Source organism: Primulina tabacum, chromosome 5, assembly GCF_025594145.1.
Source record: "Primulina tabacum isolate GXHZ01 chromosome 5, ASM2559414v2, whole genome shotgun sequence".
Classification (NCBI taxonomy): Eukaryota; Viridiplantae; Streptophyta; class Magnoliopsida; order Lamiales; family Gesneriaceae; genus Primulina; species Primulina tabacum.
In genome coordinates this window covers 5,550,386-5,564,858 of record NC_134554.1, presented here as the reverse complement: position 1 = coordinate 5,564,858, position 14,473 = coordinate 5,550,386, and the positions used below count along the sequence as shown (strand labels likewise).

General features: G+C 35.8%; 3 protein-coding genes across 3 annotated transcripts; all 3 read left to right on the top strand.

The window, feature by feature from the left end:
• Positions 1-1,044: 1,044 nt before the first annotated feature.
• On the top strand, positions 1,045-4,823 carry LOC142545857 (phosphatidylinositol 4-phosphate 5-kinase 1). Its single transcript, XM_075653269.1, is given in 9 exon segments — positions 1,045-2,494; positions 2,588-2,657; positions 2,659-2,753; positions 2,944-3,109; positions 3,197-3,307; positions 3,390-3,583; positions 3,672-3,802; positions 3,890-3,983; positions 4,142-4,823. Coding segments are annotated over 9 exon segments (2,376 nt in total). The 5' UTR covers positions 1,045-1,289; the 3' UTR covers positions 4,452-4,823.
• Positions 4,824-11,026: 6,203 nt separating this feature from the next.
• Positions 11,027-12,974, top strand: LOC142544643 (uncharacterized). Its single transcript, XM_075651675.1, has 4 exons — positions 11,027-11,817; positions 12,159-12,245; positions 12,346-12,508; positions 12,601-12,974. The coding sequence occupies exons 1-4, from the start codon at positions 11,201-11,203 to the stop codon at positions 12,781-12,783; spliced, it is 1,050 nt and encodes a 349-aa protein (XP_075507790.1). The 5' UTR covers positions 11,027-11,200; the 3' UTR covers positions 12,784-12,974.
• A 194-nt stretch (positions 12,975-13,168) lies between these two features.
• LOC142545856 (uncharacterized) lies at positions 13,169-14,450 on the top strand. The gene is made up of 3 exons (XM_075653268.1): positions 13,169-13,581; positions 13,974-14,168; positions 14,274-14,450. Exons 1-3 carry the CDS (start codon positions 13,321-13,323, stop codon positions 14,337-14,339), a joined length of 522 nt encoding a protein of 173 aa, XP_075509383.1. The 5' UTR covers positions 13,169-13,320; the 3' UTR covers positions 14,340-14,450.
• The last annotated feature ends 23 nt before the right edge of the window (positions 14,451-14,473 follow it).

Genomic DNA, 14,473 nt, shown 5'->3' with positions numbered 1-14,473 from the left:
AGGGGTCACGTCGGACAATCTTTCGACTCCCTCTAACCCTCTTTTCATCTTTGCAGACTTCCGGAGTCCGACCCGACCCGTCCAGTTATGAAGATTTGAAGAGCCGCTTTCTAGATCGGACCCGAAGTCAAAATTTGATATCATCAATTCAAATCCTTGATTGGACAATGATGCATCAAGTCCATCGATCAATTAAAATATATAAATTCTCTTTTAATGATCTAAGATGAAAAGATAAGAAAATAAGATTTTTTTTTAAATCTAAACAAAACAATTAAATAAAAACCAATGACATAATATAAAGCAAATTATCTAATAATCTTAATTACACAATAAAAAAGGGATTTGTAATAATCTTATTTTATTTAATTTGAAGCATAAATTATGAAGAAGTTTTGTTTATTCGTCAAACTTGGATTCTACAAATAATGATGATTATTTTATTATAATTAAAAGCAAGGACTATTATAGGCTACTGCCTTAATTAGCGTCGCATTTATCTACCAAAATTAAAAGAAAAAAGCGCGTTTCCACCAAAGCAATTTAAGAAGCGTCGACCATTGATAGTTCACCTCCACAGGGACCACGATGCAAAAGAGACAAATCCACAAGAATGGCACTTTTGCAATTAAATCACAAAACAGGTGGCATTCATTTGACTGATACTACCCTTTTCACTTCCTAGGCGACACCGTCACCTCACAATGAAACAGAGGAAGATATATTCTCCGTTGGATAACTAACTGTATGCAGCTCATTCGTAGGGTATATTCGTCATTTCGTGTGCGCATGTACGTGTACGCTGTATGCATAGGTTGTACGTATTACATCTCCGTTTTCCCATGTAAAGCTCAAACAGTCCAAAGACAATGCCGGCTCATTACTCGCCTACACTTTTTTCTTCTGCTGCTTCTCTCTCTCTCTCTCTCACGCATTTCACGCACTGTTCATTCTTTCACATTCCATTTCTCGCTCTCTCCTCGGACTTTTCAGGTTTCTTATTTATTATTATTGATCTACGTGTTGTTTTTCCTCTCGACAAGCCTTCCTTCGACCCTCTTGTATGCTGGGATTCTTGGTGGTTATTCTTGCCTCGCAAGTTTACTGTAACCACTTTTCTTCCTTTCTTCGTTTTTTGTTCGAATTAGTGGGACGAAGGAGGAAATACGTCGGAGAAATGCTGCCGGAACTGGATTTTCCGGCCATAGCTAAATGAGAAAACACCAACGATTTTTAGGCTTTTCAATTCCCAATATACGTACAATACTTCTCGTTTTATTTCTAGCAAAATGCCTGAGCCACTTTTGTGCTTAAAGCCAATAGAAAATGACAGAAAGAAATTGAATGAGGAAAATTTAAATAGAGAGGAGAGATTACTTGGTAATGCTACCACAACTAATACACCGAGATCAGTTATCATAATCCCGCGAAGCAAATCTCAAGCCACCGCCCGTAGAGTGACACCCACTTCGATTTCCGACAGCGAAGCAGCTGATATCCTGGAGAAGCACCTTCCAAACGGGGATCTGTATATAGGAACGTTCTCAAACAACACGCCACACGGATCGGGGAAATACTTGTGGAAAGACGGGTGTATGTATGAAGGAGAGTGGAAGAAGGGGAAAGCGAGTGGAAACGGGAAGTTCTCCTGGCCTTCGGGCGCGACGTTTGAAGGTGAATTCAAGTCGGGGCGGATGGAGGGTACTGGAACTTTTATCGGGTCAGATGGAGATATGTACAAAGGTTCGTGGTCCGGAGATCGTAAACATGGCTACGGGGTGAAACATTATAGTAATGGAGATTATTACGAAGGGCAGTGGAAGAAAAATATGCAGGACGGGCAAGGGAGGTACGTTTGGAGAAATGGGAATGCGTATGTGGGGGAGTGGAAGAATGGAATGATCCATGGAAGAGGCGTTTTAGTATGGAACAATGGGAATAGGTATGATGGGAATTGGGAGAACGGGATTCCGAAAGGACATGGGGTTTTCACTTGGCCGGATGGAAGTTGTTACATCGGATTCTGGTCGGACGATTCGTGTAAGAACAGTAACAAGCCCCAGATTTTGAACGGTAACTTCTACCCTGCTCAAAATGCCAATAAGCAGAACGACGAAGATTTCAGGGGATATTTATGTAACAAGCTGTCGGCGCCGCTGCTAGTGGTTGGGGAGGAGAATCTGAATAATGTTGTCGGGGGTGGTGCTGGGAGGAAGCGGTCCTCTGTGGATGCTGGTGCGACGGCAGAGCGCGTTTTCCCCAGAATCTGCATATGGGAATCCGATGGCGAAGCTGGGGATATAACATGTGATATTATTGATAATATGGAGGCTTCGATGTTGTATAAAGATGGGTTTGCGTTGGATCGCGATATAATAAAGCAGTTTCGCAGAAATCCCTGTTGTTTTGGAGGAGAAGTGAAGAAGCCAGGGCAGACTATATCCAAAGGGCACAAGAATTACGATCTGATGCTCAATCTCCAGTTGGGTATAAGGTATACAGAAAGCTATAGCAAATATTGGAATGAGTTGGGGATTTGTTTCTTTATGGCATTCTTTAAGAATATGTGTTGAATTGCTTGCTTCAGGTATTCTGTGGGAAAGCATGCTCAGATCGTGCGCAAGCTTAAACAGAGTGATTTTGATCCTAAGGAAAAGTTTCACGATTCGTTTTCCTCCCGAAGGATCGAAAATCACTCCTCCTCACCAGTCTGCGGAGTTTCGGTGGAAGGACTATTGTCCGGTGGTGTTTAGGTAATGGATCTTCTTCTATTTGGTGGGTGGATTTTTGCCAAGAATGCAATTCTTGATACACGGAGATAGATGTTTATTATTTTCCACATGATTGAAATGATAATTTATCCGATTAAAGTATCTTTTGCAATATTTAACTATGCTTCCTGCTGGATTCGCATCCTAAAATAGTGTCTATTTTTATTATCAGACATTTAAGGGAGCTATTTCAATTAGATCCTGCGGATTACATGTTAGCCATTTGTGGGAATGATGCTCTAAGGGAGCTTTCATCTCCGGGAAAGAGTGGAAGTTTCTTCTACCTGACACAAGATGACAGATTTATGATTAAGACTGTGAAAAAATCCGAAGTCAAGGTTGGTTTCCCTATCCCTTGAGTTGTCAAAGATTAAAAACGTTGAGTCTAACAGTGGTTTTGGTTTTCTGTTTTTTTTTTTCTTCAGGTTCTTGTTAAGATGCTTCCGAGTTATTATCAGCACGTCTGTCGCTATGAAAATTCGTTGGTCACAAAGTTTTATGGCGTCCACTGTGTCAAGCCGGTGGGCGGCGTCAAGGTGTGTACTTGTTCATCAAATCAATATCTGGTTATTTCCGAGATTCTTACCTAACAAGTAATTCATGTTATTGGCGAACCAGACTCGGTTCATTGTGATGGGAAATTTGTTCTGTTCGGAATACCGAATTCATAGAAGGTTTGACTTGAAAGGATCATCCCATGGCCGCACCACTGATAAGCGTCAGGAAGAGATTGATGAGACCACAACTCTCAAAGACCTTGACCTCAACTTTGTGTTCCGGCTACAAACCAATTGGTATCAAGAAGTAATCAAGTTAGTATATTTTGCATCCCTTGTTTGCCTTTGATTATTCTCTTTCCCTATATTGAACTTCTCCTAAATTTGATAGTCTTATTTGCAGACAAATTGATCGGGACTGCCAATTCTTAGAGGCGGAGGGAATCATGGATTATAGCCTCTTAGTTGGTCTTCATTTTCGGGACCATAGTACCGGGGACAAAATGGGGTTGTCTCCTTTTCTAATGCGCACCGGTATGTATCGACAGACACTTGCGTGATTGAAAAATTCATTGGTGGCTTTCGAAGATTTTACTGACATAAATTTTATTTTCTCCTCAGGCAAGAACGATTCCTTCCGAAATGAAAAGTTCATGCGAGGCTGTCGGTTTCTTGAAGCCGAGCTACAAGACATGGATCGGATTTTAGCTGGCAGGTAGGTTGTTCAAGCCATGTTGTATTCAATCTTTGGCCAGTCTGGTTTTAGAATCATGAATCATTGCTAGTCCAGACGAAATTGTTAGTCCTTCCTATATTTGATATACTAACATGACAACTTTCTGAGACGGCTATTGCATTTTGTTGTTTCATCAGGAAACCATTGATCAGGCTTGGAGCCAACATGCCAGCACGAGCACAGCGTGTGGCTCGTAAGAGTGACTTCGATCAATATTCTCCCGGTGGATTTAGCAGTTTGACACCTTCGCACAACGGTGAAATCTACGAAGTGGTCCTCTACTTTGGAATAATTGACATCTTACAAGACTACGATATCAGCAAGAAACTTGAGCATGTGTACAAATCATTTCAGGTTGATTCTACCTCAATTTCGGCGGTCGACCCTAAACAATATTCCAAAAGATTCCGAGATTTTATTGGAAGAATATTCATCGAGGAAAGGTGACAACGCCCTTAGATAAAATCAAAGAGTAGTCCTAAGATTCGCCATTGAATCTTGGGAGTCCATCAATGGGAGCTGGCCTCGCCTCTGGCTGGATTAATTTTGTGGGATCAGCCATTAGTGGAAGCAACTAAATTCTTGGATTTTTGTGTTCTTTTGAAAGATATGATCAAATGGGAAGGCGCCCAAGAAAAAAAAAGAAATTTTAGATTATGGGATCGAGGATTTGAATAACGAAATGTATAGAGCTTATAAGGGGGGCAAAAAAAAGGCAAAGAAATTATGAAAATTTTTTGGTTAGATTTTCCAAGTTGTTGACATGAAAGCCACCACACCCCACAAATGTTTCTTTAATTTTAAGTACATATTCTCGTCGCTCTCGTTCTTTCTCTATACTCTGGAGAGAGAGTACAGCTTACTTTGCTTTAATTTAGGAGTGAAAGAAAGAGAGGAAGAGGACGGGCCATATGGTATGGTTAGCTAGCCTGAGTAAGAATTCTATTAAAATTAAATTAAACACATAAAAAGCAGAGAAAGGCAAATGGTAAAGATGCGCTGTTGTTTTACTAACCATCTTCTTTTAACTTACATTACATTCGATTCCCTCAAGTTACTCAAAATTCTTGAGCCAAAAATAAGGTTGAGCTTCTCTCTCTTTTTTTAATCATTCAGATACAACTGCCACGTGTCAGATTAAGAACTTCAAGATATTTTTGGAGCAAGGGGCAATTAGGTTTGTTTTTTTTTTTACTGTTGGGGTCAAAGTATATTAAGATTGTTGGGGAACCCAGTTTGTTCATTCACAGAGTCTGCTCTTTTTTGACCTACTTGTGTTTGAAAGGGTAATCCACTGTTGTCTATAAGCTGAGATATCCTAAGCATGGGTCTGTCTCACTCTGCAATCCCCCTTTACTTTTCCTTTTCTTGCCCCTTTCCTTGGACCAAATTGAAAGCTAAATTAAACTAAATTTACATTGGCACATATTGTTTATATCATCAAATGTTGAGAAGATACCAAGTTGTATGGCTATGTTGTTTGGTTTTTTCCTTTTTATTCAAAATAGCGTTTTATCGAATGAATACGATTTAGATGTTGACTTGTAACTAATCTTACATCAATGTCGCAGAATTAAGATGATATATTTGATTATAGATCCAATTGCAACAAATACATCAAAAATAAATAAATAATTTAAATAAGATATGACTAATATTTTTTTCATATCTTATTTATGATTTACTACTTTATAAAGATAATCTTTTAAAATTAAATAAAATAAAAGTGAACGTGACAAAGTCAATCATCAAATTCTATTATGACTAAATATAATAATTTATGATTAATGGTCAAATTAAATGTTATCCTAATATAACGTGCCACTCACTTTCTTGCTTGTTTAAACTCAACGACCAGCTTTGATATAATTTTATACAAATATTATTAATTTTAAAATGTTCCCATTTCTACGTAGAATTCTTCGATAAAATATATAATGTATCTGGCCAATCATAATTTTTTGTTTTTCTAGAGAAACCTGGTCTTTTTTTTTTTTTTTTGACTTCTTTCAAGCTTAAAAAATGCAAGTTTCCGACATATTGTGATTTGTCATCACCCGATTACCAAGTTAGCATTGCCTCGTGAAAGATTCTTATTAATGTTTCAGAAAAATAATTTTTTTTTTAATAATTCGAATAACATATAAAATAATATTTAATCCGATATAAACGTAAATAAAAACAAGCGGAGCAACCATATAGATTGCTACTGTAAACTAAAACAAGTCAGGGGATTCAAACGTTTCCCTCCCGAAAGAAGAAAGAACCATATTGGGTCGCTGTTTTACAAAACAGGCATTGCATGTATATTTAATTATTTATTAAATATATTGGGTTGCATAAAAAGAATACAAAACCTAATTCAAGAATACGTAGCTACCAAAGGATCTTGGATTTGATTTAACAATAAATGCAAAAGTCTCCCTTATCTTATATTATATAATCCCTAATTAATACTTTGCATGCGATTGGACCACTAATTTTACACCAATTTGGGAGGATTATTCCATCCTACCCTTGCAGGCAGTAATCCAAGGGCCGGAATTTTTTCTGGCCCAATTTTATTTTTTTTTAATTTATTTTTTCTCATGAAGTGGAATCCCAACCATTCATATGGGGTGTGGGCACTGCCCTCACACCCAGGATCGAACGAACCAATTTGGGACGTACCTTTTTAACTTTTTTGGTGTAATTTATTTTTACAGGCGACCAGCCAGTCAATGTCAGCTGACAAATTATTTATTATATGTGTGAATATCGTATTATTACAATTACAATATAATAATAATAATAATAAACATATAAATGTGGCAAAAAATTTATTAATGAAGTGGGAAATTAATTACATTGTGAAATATTACTTAATTGGTATTAAGCATTGGTTCTGTAACTTTGCCTTCGAGATATGTGGGGTTGGGTTGTTTCGGCATTTGGGTTGTTTCTTGTACTTTTAATCTTGTTCGGTACGCTTTGACATTATTATTGCATTGAATATTATTTCATTTTTCAAAAATTTTGAGTCGTATTAATTTGCAACCAACCAACTTAATAAATTAAATAATAAAACATCCCGAGGTGAAAACACAACTTTTTCCAACAATTCCTAATTAAATTATCTCTTGTTTTTTTTTTTTAAATAAAGTCAGACAGTCTTACCTACTGAATCTGTGTATACTAAATTAGTTGCCCGAAATGAAACTATATTTATCAATTACGTTAATTCCTCATTTTCATTTGTTCACAAAGCCAACTATTTGCACGTGATCTTTGGGTCGTACAATTAAAATATATAACCGATATTGTTATTATTAACTATATTTTATGGTAAAAATAATAGATAAGTGTTCCATCTTATAATTAATATCATCTCATCATCGTGGAATAATTATCATCATTATAGGATAAGATTTTCTCAAAATTAAATTTCAGTTTGGTCCAACAGTGCATGGGCTACCAGAATCATTTAATTTAGTACACGCAAATCCAGCCATTGTCATAAAACACATTCGCTTTCTCGCAATTAAAACTCACGATTTGTATTCTTTCATTTTATACGGGAAATAATCCATCCACGTCTCTTCTTATATCCCTCCGACGACGATGTCTAATTAATTTCCCCTTTTTCGATAACGCGAGTGTGTGTGTATATATATATATATATATATATATTAATTACCCATATTTTTCAGTATAGTGAGTAGGCCTACATAAGTAAATGGTGAGCGGCAATATGTTGGCTGAACTCGCAAGAATTCCCAACATTGGACTTGTCCACAGGCAGACAAAGCCGCCCTCAACTTTTCAATTATTACATCATGTAATAATTCCCCGAAACAACGCAAGTGCATACATGGAACCTAATAATGTTGCTTTTGCCATTATTTTTCATATTTAATTCTTGTCTTATTTTTGGAATTATATATATAGAGCAATGATCCCTGCACACTCTTTTCCTGCACACCTGTGGGCGTCTGCCTACGTGGCACGCCCACAACCACACAAAATTTTTTGTTTTGTTTTTTTTTAAAAAAAGCTGACCAATTATGCACCGCCACGTAGGCGGTGCTCATGATAGTGGTGTGCAGGGTAACAAATTCGGTATATATATATGTGACGTATAATTTCGGACTATGAAAGTCTCACGCACAAACTTTTGTCACAATCGTGTGCGGCGCTTGTCTGGTGTACTCGTAATAAGCCGAATTTCAATTTCCAATAAATTGGAAACAGTAATAAAATCACTCGTTATGTTGTTCACCGATTTCCCTACGAAATAACTTTCATGGTACGAATCAACTTTATGCACCATATAATACTACTTTGTGGGTTATAAAATCCCCCGTTATTATTCTTAATCAATCGATTACATATTAATTGGTTTCGTGAATTAAGGTTGTCGAAGATTGAGCTAAGCTGGTTTAAATAATTTATACCCCAAATCAACTGCCTTGAGATTTAAGTTTGTAATAAGATAGATTTATGGGGTACAATGTCTCACATTTCGATGTTCGAAAGAGGGTGTGGTTTTGATTTTTGACATAGACATTGTCACATTTCCATGTGTCCAATTCTTGTCCATAAGTTTAAATTTGTTTGATTAAATATGAGAAATTCGACCACTACATCAGAACTTCTGGTTCTTACATGGAAAGAGAGAAATGTGATTACATTCAAAAGTCAAAAAATAGTGTTTGGATATGTGAAGAGAGGATTATGATCCATAGATCAGAAATTTGAAGTCAGAATAGATGTAATTTTCGAACAATAATTTGTATTTTATATATAATAATTAAACACACTTGTTTCTTGTTTCAATGTTGACTTCTTTTTTGATATCGATGTCCTTTGGAGAAATATATAATTTTAAAAAAAAATTAATTGCATCAAAATTCTTCTCGCAGTAAGTCTTTGAAGTTGAGGCAAAATACTGTCAACGATGATGGAAATTTTTGATTTGGATAGATAGTAGACTTTTATTTTAAGTCAAGTAAACCAAGTATACTCTCGAATAAAAGCGAATGAAATTTCTAATATTTTCTTAAGCAATAATATCACTTTCATTATGCTCTTCTAATTATTATTACTATTAATTTTATTATATATCATTATTATTATTATTATTAATTTCAGTGTGGAATTATTTTTACATGGGATTGAGATATTTCGCTATTACCTGAACTCGAATCCAAATTTACAAACGAGGTGTCGAAAAATGTGCAATTATTGTGTTTTGGTCTCATCACAAGAAATGGGATGAAACGTTCGTAAAATTGCCATTTCATCGGGCTATAAAAAAGCCCAGTGGGTTTTGAATTGGTCCTGATATCAAGTAAGTCGTTTTGAATTGGGTTGGGCGAAATTAAGTTGAAGTTAAGGGTTCAGTGCCCAGTTCAGATATTTGGGCCTTCGTTCGAGTATTTGTACGACCCAATCTCATTGGTTTAAACTCAATAGATAAAAGCTACCATATGGACGCACCTGTATCGTCTAAACACTTTCCAACTTGAGATATGTCATCTACAAATAAGGTGTATAAGATAAAAATAAGAACGTGGGTGACATACTCGTCCTGTAAGTAATGTATGTGTATGCAAACTTATACGCACATGTATGAATCATGGACTGATGATCAATGCGCGATCAAGAGGTATCCTACATATATGTAGCACGCTGGTCGGTCGACTCAGTTGGTGACTTCCTCGCTCTAGTCAAGATCTTATACATGTAATGTTCTAAGTTACATGATTAAAATATGAATTTTAATAAGAATTTTAAAAGTGTTAAATCAGGTTTTAATTTGATAGATAAATAACGAATACTGATAATTATTATTTTTACCATACAACTTTTATATATATATATATAAATTATTGTTTGATGAATCAGTGGTATATAAATCGCAAAGATACGTAGGGGCATTGACAAAAAATTCAAATATGGCGATGGCATAAATCATAATTACAGCCTAAATAAAAGTAGAGACACTGTACGAAAAGATATGCGTCACATTAAAGCATGACAACTTACTATTTAATGTTGTTTTTGCTTAAAATTCAATTATCCCACATTTTATAATTAATTAATAATAATAATAACAACAAAATATTATTCATACTGAAAAATATCAACTTATGTCAAATCAAGAGATTACACACGCTTATTGTTCATCATGATGTAGTTAGATCCCCGACGCATCGAGATAATTTAATATATTTTTAATAATATTCAAAATTTAATATTACAAATTTTCAATTTACTATAAATTTGTTTTAGGTAAAAATTCGTGTGAGAAAGTCTCACGGGTTGTATTTTATGAAAAAGATCTCTTATTTGGATCATCCATAAAAATTATTTTTATGCTAAAAAATATTAATTTTTATTGTGAATATTGGTAGGTGTTGACCCTTCTCACATTTAAAAATTCGTGAGATCGTCTCACAAAAGACCTACTCATTTTTTTTATCCATATATTTCATTAATGAATAGGTCTTTTGTGAAACGGTCTCGCAGATCTTTATCTGTGAGACGGGTCATTCCTACTGATATTCACAATAAAAAGTAATATTCTTAGCATAAAAAGTAATATTTTTTCATGGATGATCCAAATAAGATATCCGTCTCACAAATACGATCCAAGAGACCGTCTCACTCAAGTTTTTGTCTTCGTTAATTTGTTATTTGATAATTAAAATTTAAAGTTATTTTTAAATAAGTAAAATAATTTCTAAAAAGAGGTATAAAACTGAGTTAAATGATGCTATGATAATATGATTAATTAATTAAATCTCTCAAAAAATCAAAAGGGATCATATTATATTTACTATCTTGAATTATACAAGATCAACATTCACATATTTTATCCTTTGGCAGTAATGTAAGAAATTACAGCACATTCATATTTCATACCATTCAGTTCAGAAGCGTGAGCCTCTTTGGCTTCTCGTCTTCCTCATTTAATTAATTTCGGTTTCTGTATTGACGGTACTTGAATAAAATAAAATTCGATCATCATAATTGGAAATCTGAAACACTGTGCACGTTGATGGCTTAAGTCATCTTCTTTAAATGAAAACTACACTGCATAGCCAGATTTAAGTCCCATATTTGCAGCAACAAAGTACAAAAGAACCGATTTTTGATAAGAAACCAGTTTAACTTCGTGTTTCATCACTGACTGCAATCTTTCACCTTCCACGATGAGCTTCGAACTTGCAAAACCATTGAACCCTGAGGCCGGAGAATGGAGGCCCACCAAAATCTTACAATATGATCGAAGACCTAATATTACTGGCCGACACTCTCAGATTCTCCGTAGCATTATGTATACACAGTATTTGCAGTCATCTGCAGTCTCAGAGCCGGTGGTGGCATATCCTGCTGATATGGCAGCCTATTCATCTGCTTATTTTCATTGTTACCCGGCGTACTCTGTTCAGCGTGTATGGTATTATCTACCTCCTTCGGGTCCTCTTGACAATGGATTTTGTGAGAGGGTGACGAAACCCTTTGTTAATGGTGATAAGGAGAGTGATGGGAAGCAGAAGGTGGACGAAGTTGATGTGATGAAAGAGGCTGCTAGGACAAATTTCCCCCATCGGTTCAGACGGCATGGAAGGCCATTCTGTTTCCATAAGAAATCGCCGTCGAAACTAGACTGGAGGCCCAGGAAGTTGGTTAGGTTCAAGACTGAGATACTCGGCGATGACCGCAGCGTCGAATTTCAGTCGTTAACGTCATCGGAGCCAATAACCAGAAGCAATTCACCAGTACCGAACACCACTGTAATGATAAAGAACATTCCCAACCAGCTGAGGTACGATTTTTGGTGTTGCGATTTGTGTTTTTTTGGTAGATTATGGTGTTGGGTGCTCGTCGGATTTTTCGAAGTTGAAAGTATAACGCATGCGTTGTCTATCAACGAATCCAATTTCGGATCTAATTTCATCGAATAATAGTGGAATGCATGGATTTTAACCTCTGATTCTGTGCATGCATTTAACCTCTTCAACTGTTATTTGCGGAAAACATCGATGCTAACAATTTGATGTATTTAAATATGACCTGAAACACAAGCATGTGAAAGTTCATTTAATTCTTGTGAGTCCCTGTTGATCGTGACTGTTTGTAATGCATGTCTTCTGTGTTCTTTTCTAGGAGAGATTATATGTTAAACTTTCTGGATCATTACTGCTCTAATTTCTCCCTGGAGTATGATTTCCTGTATCTGCCAATGGATTTCCGGTAATTTTATTAGATAATGTCGGCAAAAATAAACTTAACTACAAGTCATCTTCTATAATTTGTTCTGAAATATTTCTTTGGTTGATGTATGAAATGATAGGAAGTGGTGTAACTTGGGATATGGTTTTGTCAACTTCACAACTGCTGTTGCTGCCGTGAAATTCATGGAGATTCTGAAAAATTTCAAGTGGGAAAGCTTTCAAACCGAAAGGGGATCCTTCACTTCCAAGAAAATTTGCGAAATTACATGGGCAAAAATCCAGGTATACAATACCAGATATGAGTACTGAAAATGACAGTTTTCCCATAGATTCTCTTCATGCATAGCCATTGAATTCGACTATTTCTTTTTCAGGGCAAGGAGGGATATGTACAGAGGTTTCAGAACTACAATTTTGCCTGTGACCAACTGGAGTTTCTGCCAGTGTTACTGGATCCGCCAAGGAACGGGTCGGATCCAAATCCTCACCCACCTGTGATTCTTGGTAACTTAATGCCACCCCGGTTTCCTGAGGAAGAAACAGTGATGAATAATTGATGTAATCAAAGATTTTTCGGGTTTAGATAATGATATCATGATCAGGCTTAAGAGTTTGACGCATGTGTTTTCTCTTTCTTCCTAGGGTTTATGGTTTTTCTTGAAAAACCCTTGGATGGAATGAAAACATGGGTTTATTTATTTGTATCCATCGAACAACTTTTTTTTTTATATGTACGTATTAGTACTATGAAGAATCTCTATACAAGAAAAATGATGCTTTGTCTGATTTTTCGTTTCTTTTAATTTTTTTTTGTAGTAATTAATAACCATTCGAGCAGACTAATGTTTTTTTTTTGGGGTTAAAAATAGTCATAACTATGAGTCCTTGGCAAGCGATTTGTATGCCGTATGCATGCGCACTTAACTTGACATGCTATTTTTAAAGTTGATTTTTTCTTTACAAGAAATTGTCTTCCAAATATTCAGCAAAAGGGATAGTATTATTAGGATCTCAACTATCTATACTCACCCCCATGAATACTTGTTCAAGTAAAAAACGACTGTTTGCTCTGAAATGGAGAACTATTACCAAACATGATGCCAGACGAGGGAGATGTTATCATCAGTGTCTACATGGAGAAATCATCAAAGCTAGGATCCCAACAAAATAATGATCATCATGATCACATCAAGAAATTCAATCCAAACGCGCTTTCTGGTTTTAAAACTCGCATTTTCAGAACTCAACGAGGATATGATCGTCGGGCACAGCTCATTGCTTATGCTCGGGAGCTGAGGCGTAGCAATGCACAGCAAATTCAGTGGCCCTCAGAAAATGTAAAGACCAAAAACAAGGTAATTATGATACATGAGCTTGTAACTGGGATATGTATGGGTGAGGATACTGTCACTCTCCGCAAGATACTATCCAAATGTGAAAGTGAAACTCGTAAATGTTCAGAAATTGCGCATCCTTCCAACCCTCATCCCACTTCATTCTCATCCATGGGCAGCTAACCTGAACTTAAAAGGAAACCATACATATTGTTGATTTTTTTTGTGGATTTGATGATATGTTCCATATCTGTGAGTTTTGTCTAATTGTTTTTTTCAAAGATTAGGATACACTATTTAAAACATTAGATTTACATTTTTGGTAAAATGGGACAAAATTTCGAGAAGTTTTCATTTTAGAAACCCCTTTCTCTTGTTGAGATATATATCATGATGAGGAGCATTTGGAACAGAGGTGGAGATGGCCACTGGCTATTCAGAAGATAAAACTACTGTTTTCAAGATTTAATTGGAGAAAAGGGAGATGGAAGTACGAGGGAATTGCAACTGAAGATTATAGAGATGTTGAAGGATCACGCAATCAAGAAAAGTGGGGGAAGAAAAAGTCGAGAACGAAAGCTAGTGGCACAAGGAATTCTGATTTTTGTGTTAGGATCCTCTTTTCTTTGAAAATTGCTTATTACCAAGAATTCACGTTTGGAAGAGAGAAAACGTATAGTACCAATAATTAGAGTCTGTTTTATTTTATGCAGAAGAAATTGAAGTGTTTCTTGAAGGAGATATCCACAGCCTGCCAATGCAAAAATGGAGAATGCTGATTATTGTTTTCACTTTGATTTTCTCTAAATAATTTGTTCGGACAACACAAGTACCTTGCAGAACTAATGACTCCTGATTCTTCAAATGCAATAATGGCATGTTTTGTTCAATTGTTTTTTCTTTCAAAACATTA

Bases quoted from the DNA above. Each gene is read 5' to 3' on its own strand.
- LOC142544643 (XM_075651675.1), top strand. From the start codon at position 11,201: ATGAGCTTCGAACTTGCAAAACCATTGAACCCTGAGGCCGGAGAATGG. The intron at 11,818-12,158 runs GTACGATTTTTG...GTTCTTTTCTAG, and splicing joins AACATTCCCAACCAGCTGAG to GAGAGATTATATGTTAAACT. The intron at 12,509-12,600 runs GTATACAATACC...TTTCTTTTTCAG, and splicing joins TTACATGGGCAAAAATCCAG to GGCAAGGAGGGATATGTACA.
- LOC142545856 (XM_075653268.1), top strand. From the start codon at position 13,321: ATGATGCCAGACGAGGGAGATGTTATCATCAGTGTCTACATGGAGAAA. The intron at 13,582-13,973 runs GTAATTATGATA...CATTTGGAACAG, and splicing joins ATGTAAAGACCAAAAACAAG to AGGTGGAGATGGCCACTGGC. The intron at 14,169-14,273 runs GTTAGGATCCTC...TATTTTATGCAG, and splicing joins CAAGGAATTCTGATTTTTGT to AAGAAATTGAAGTGTTTCTT.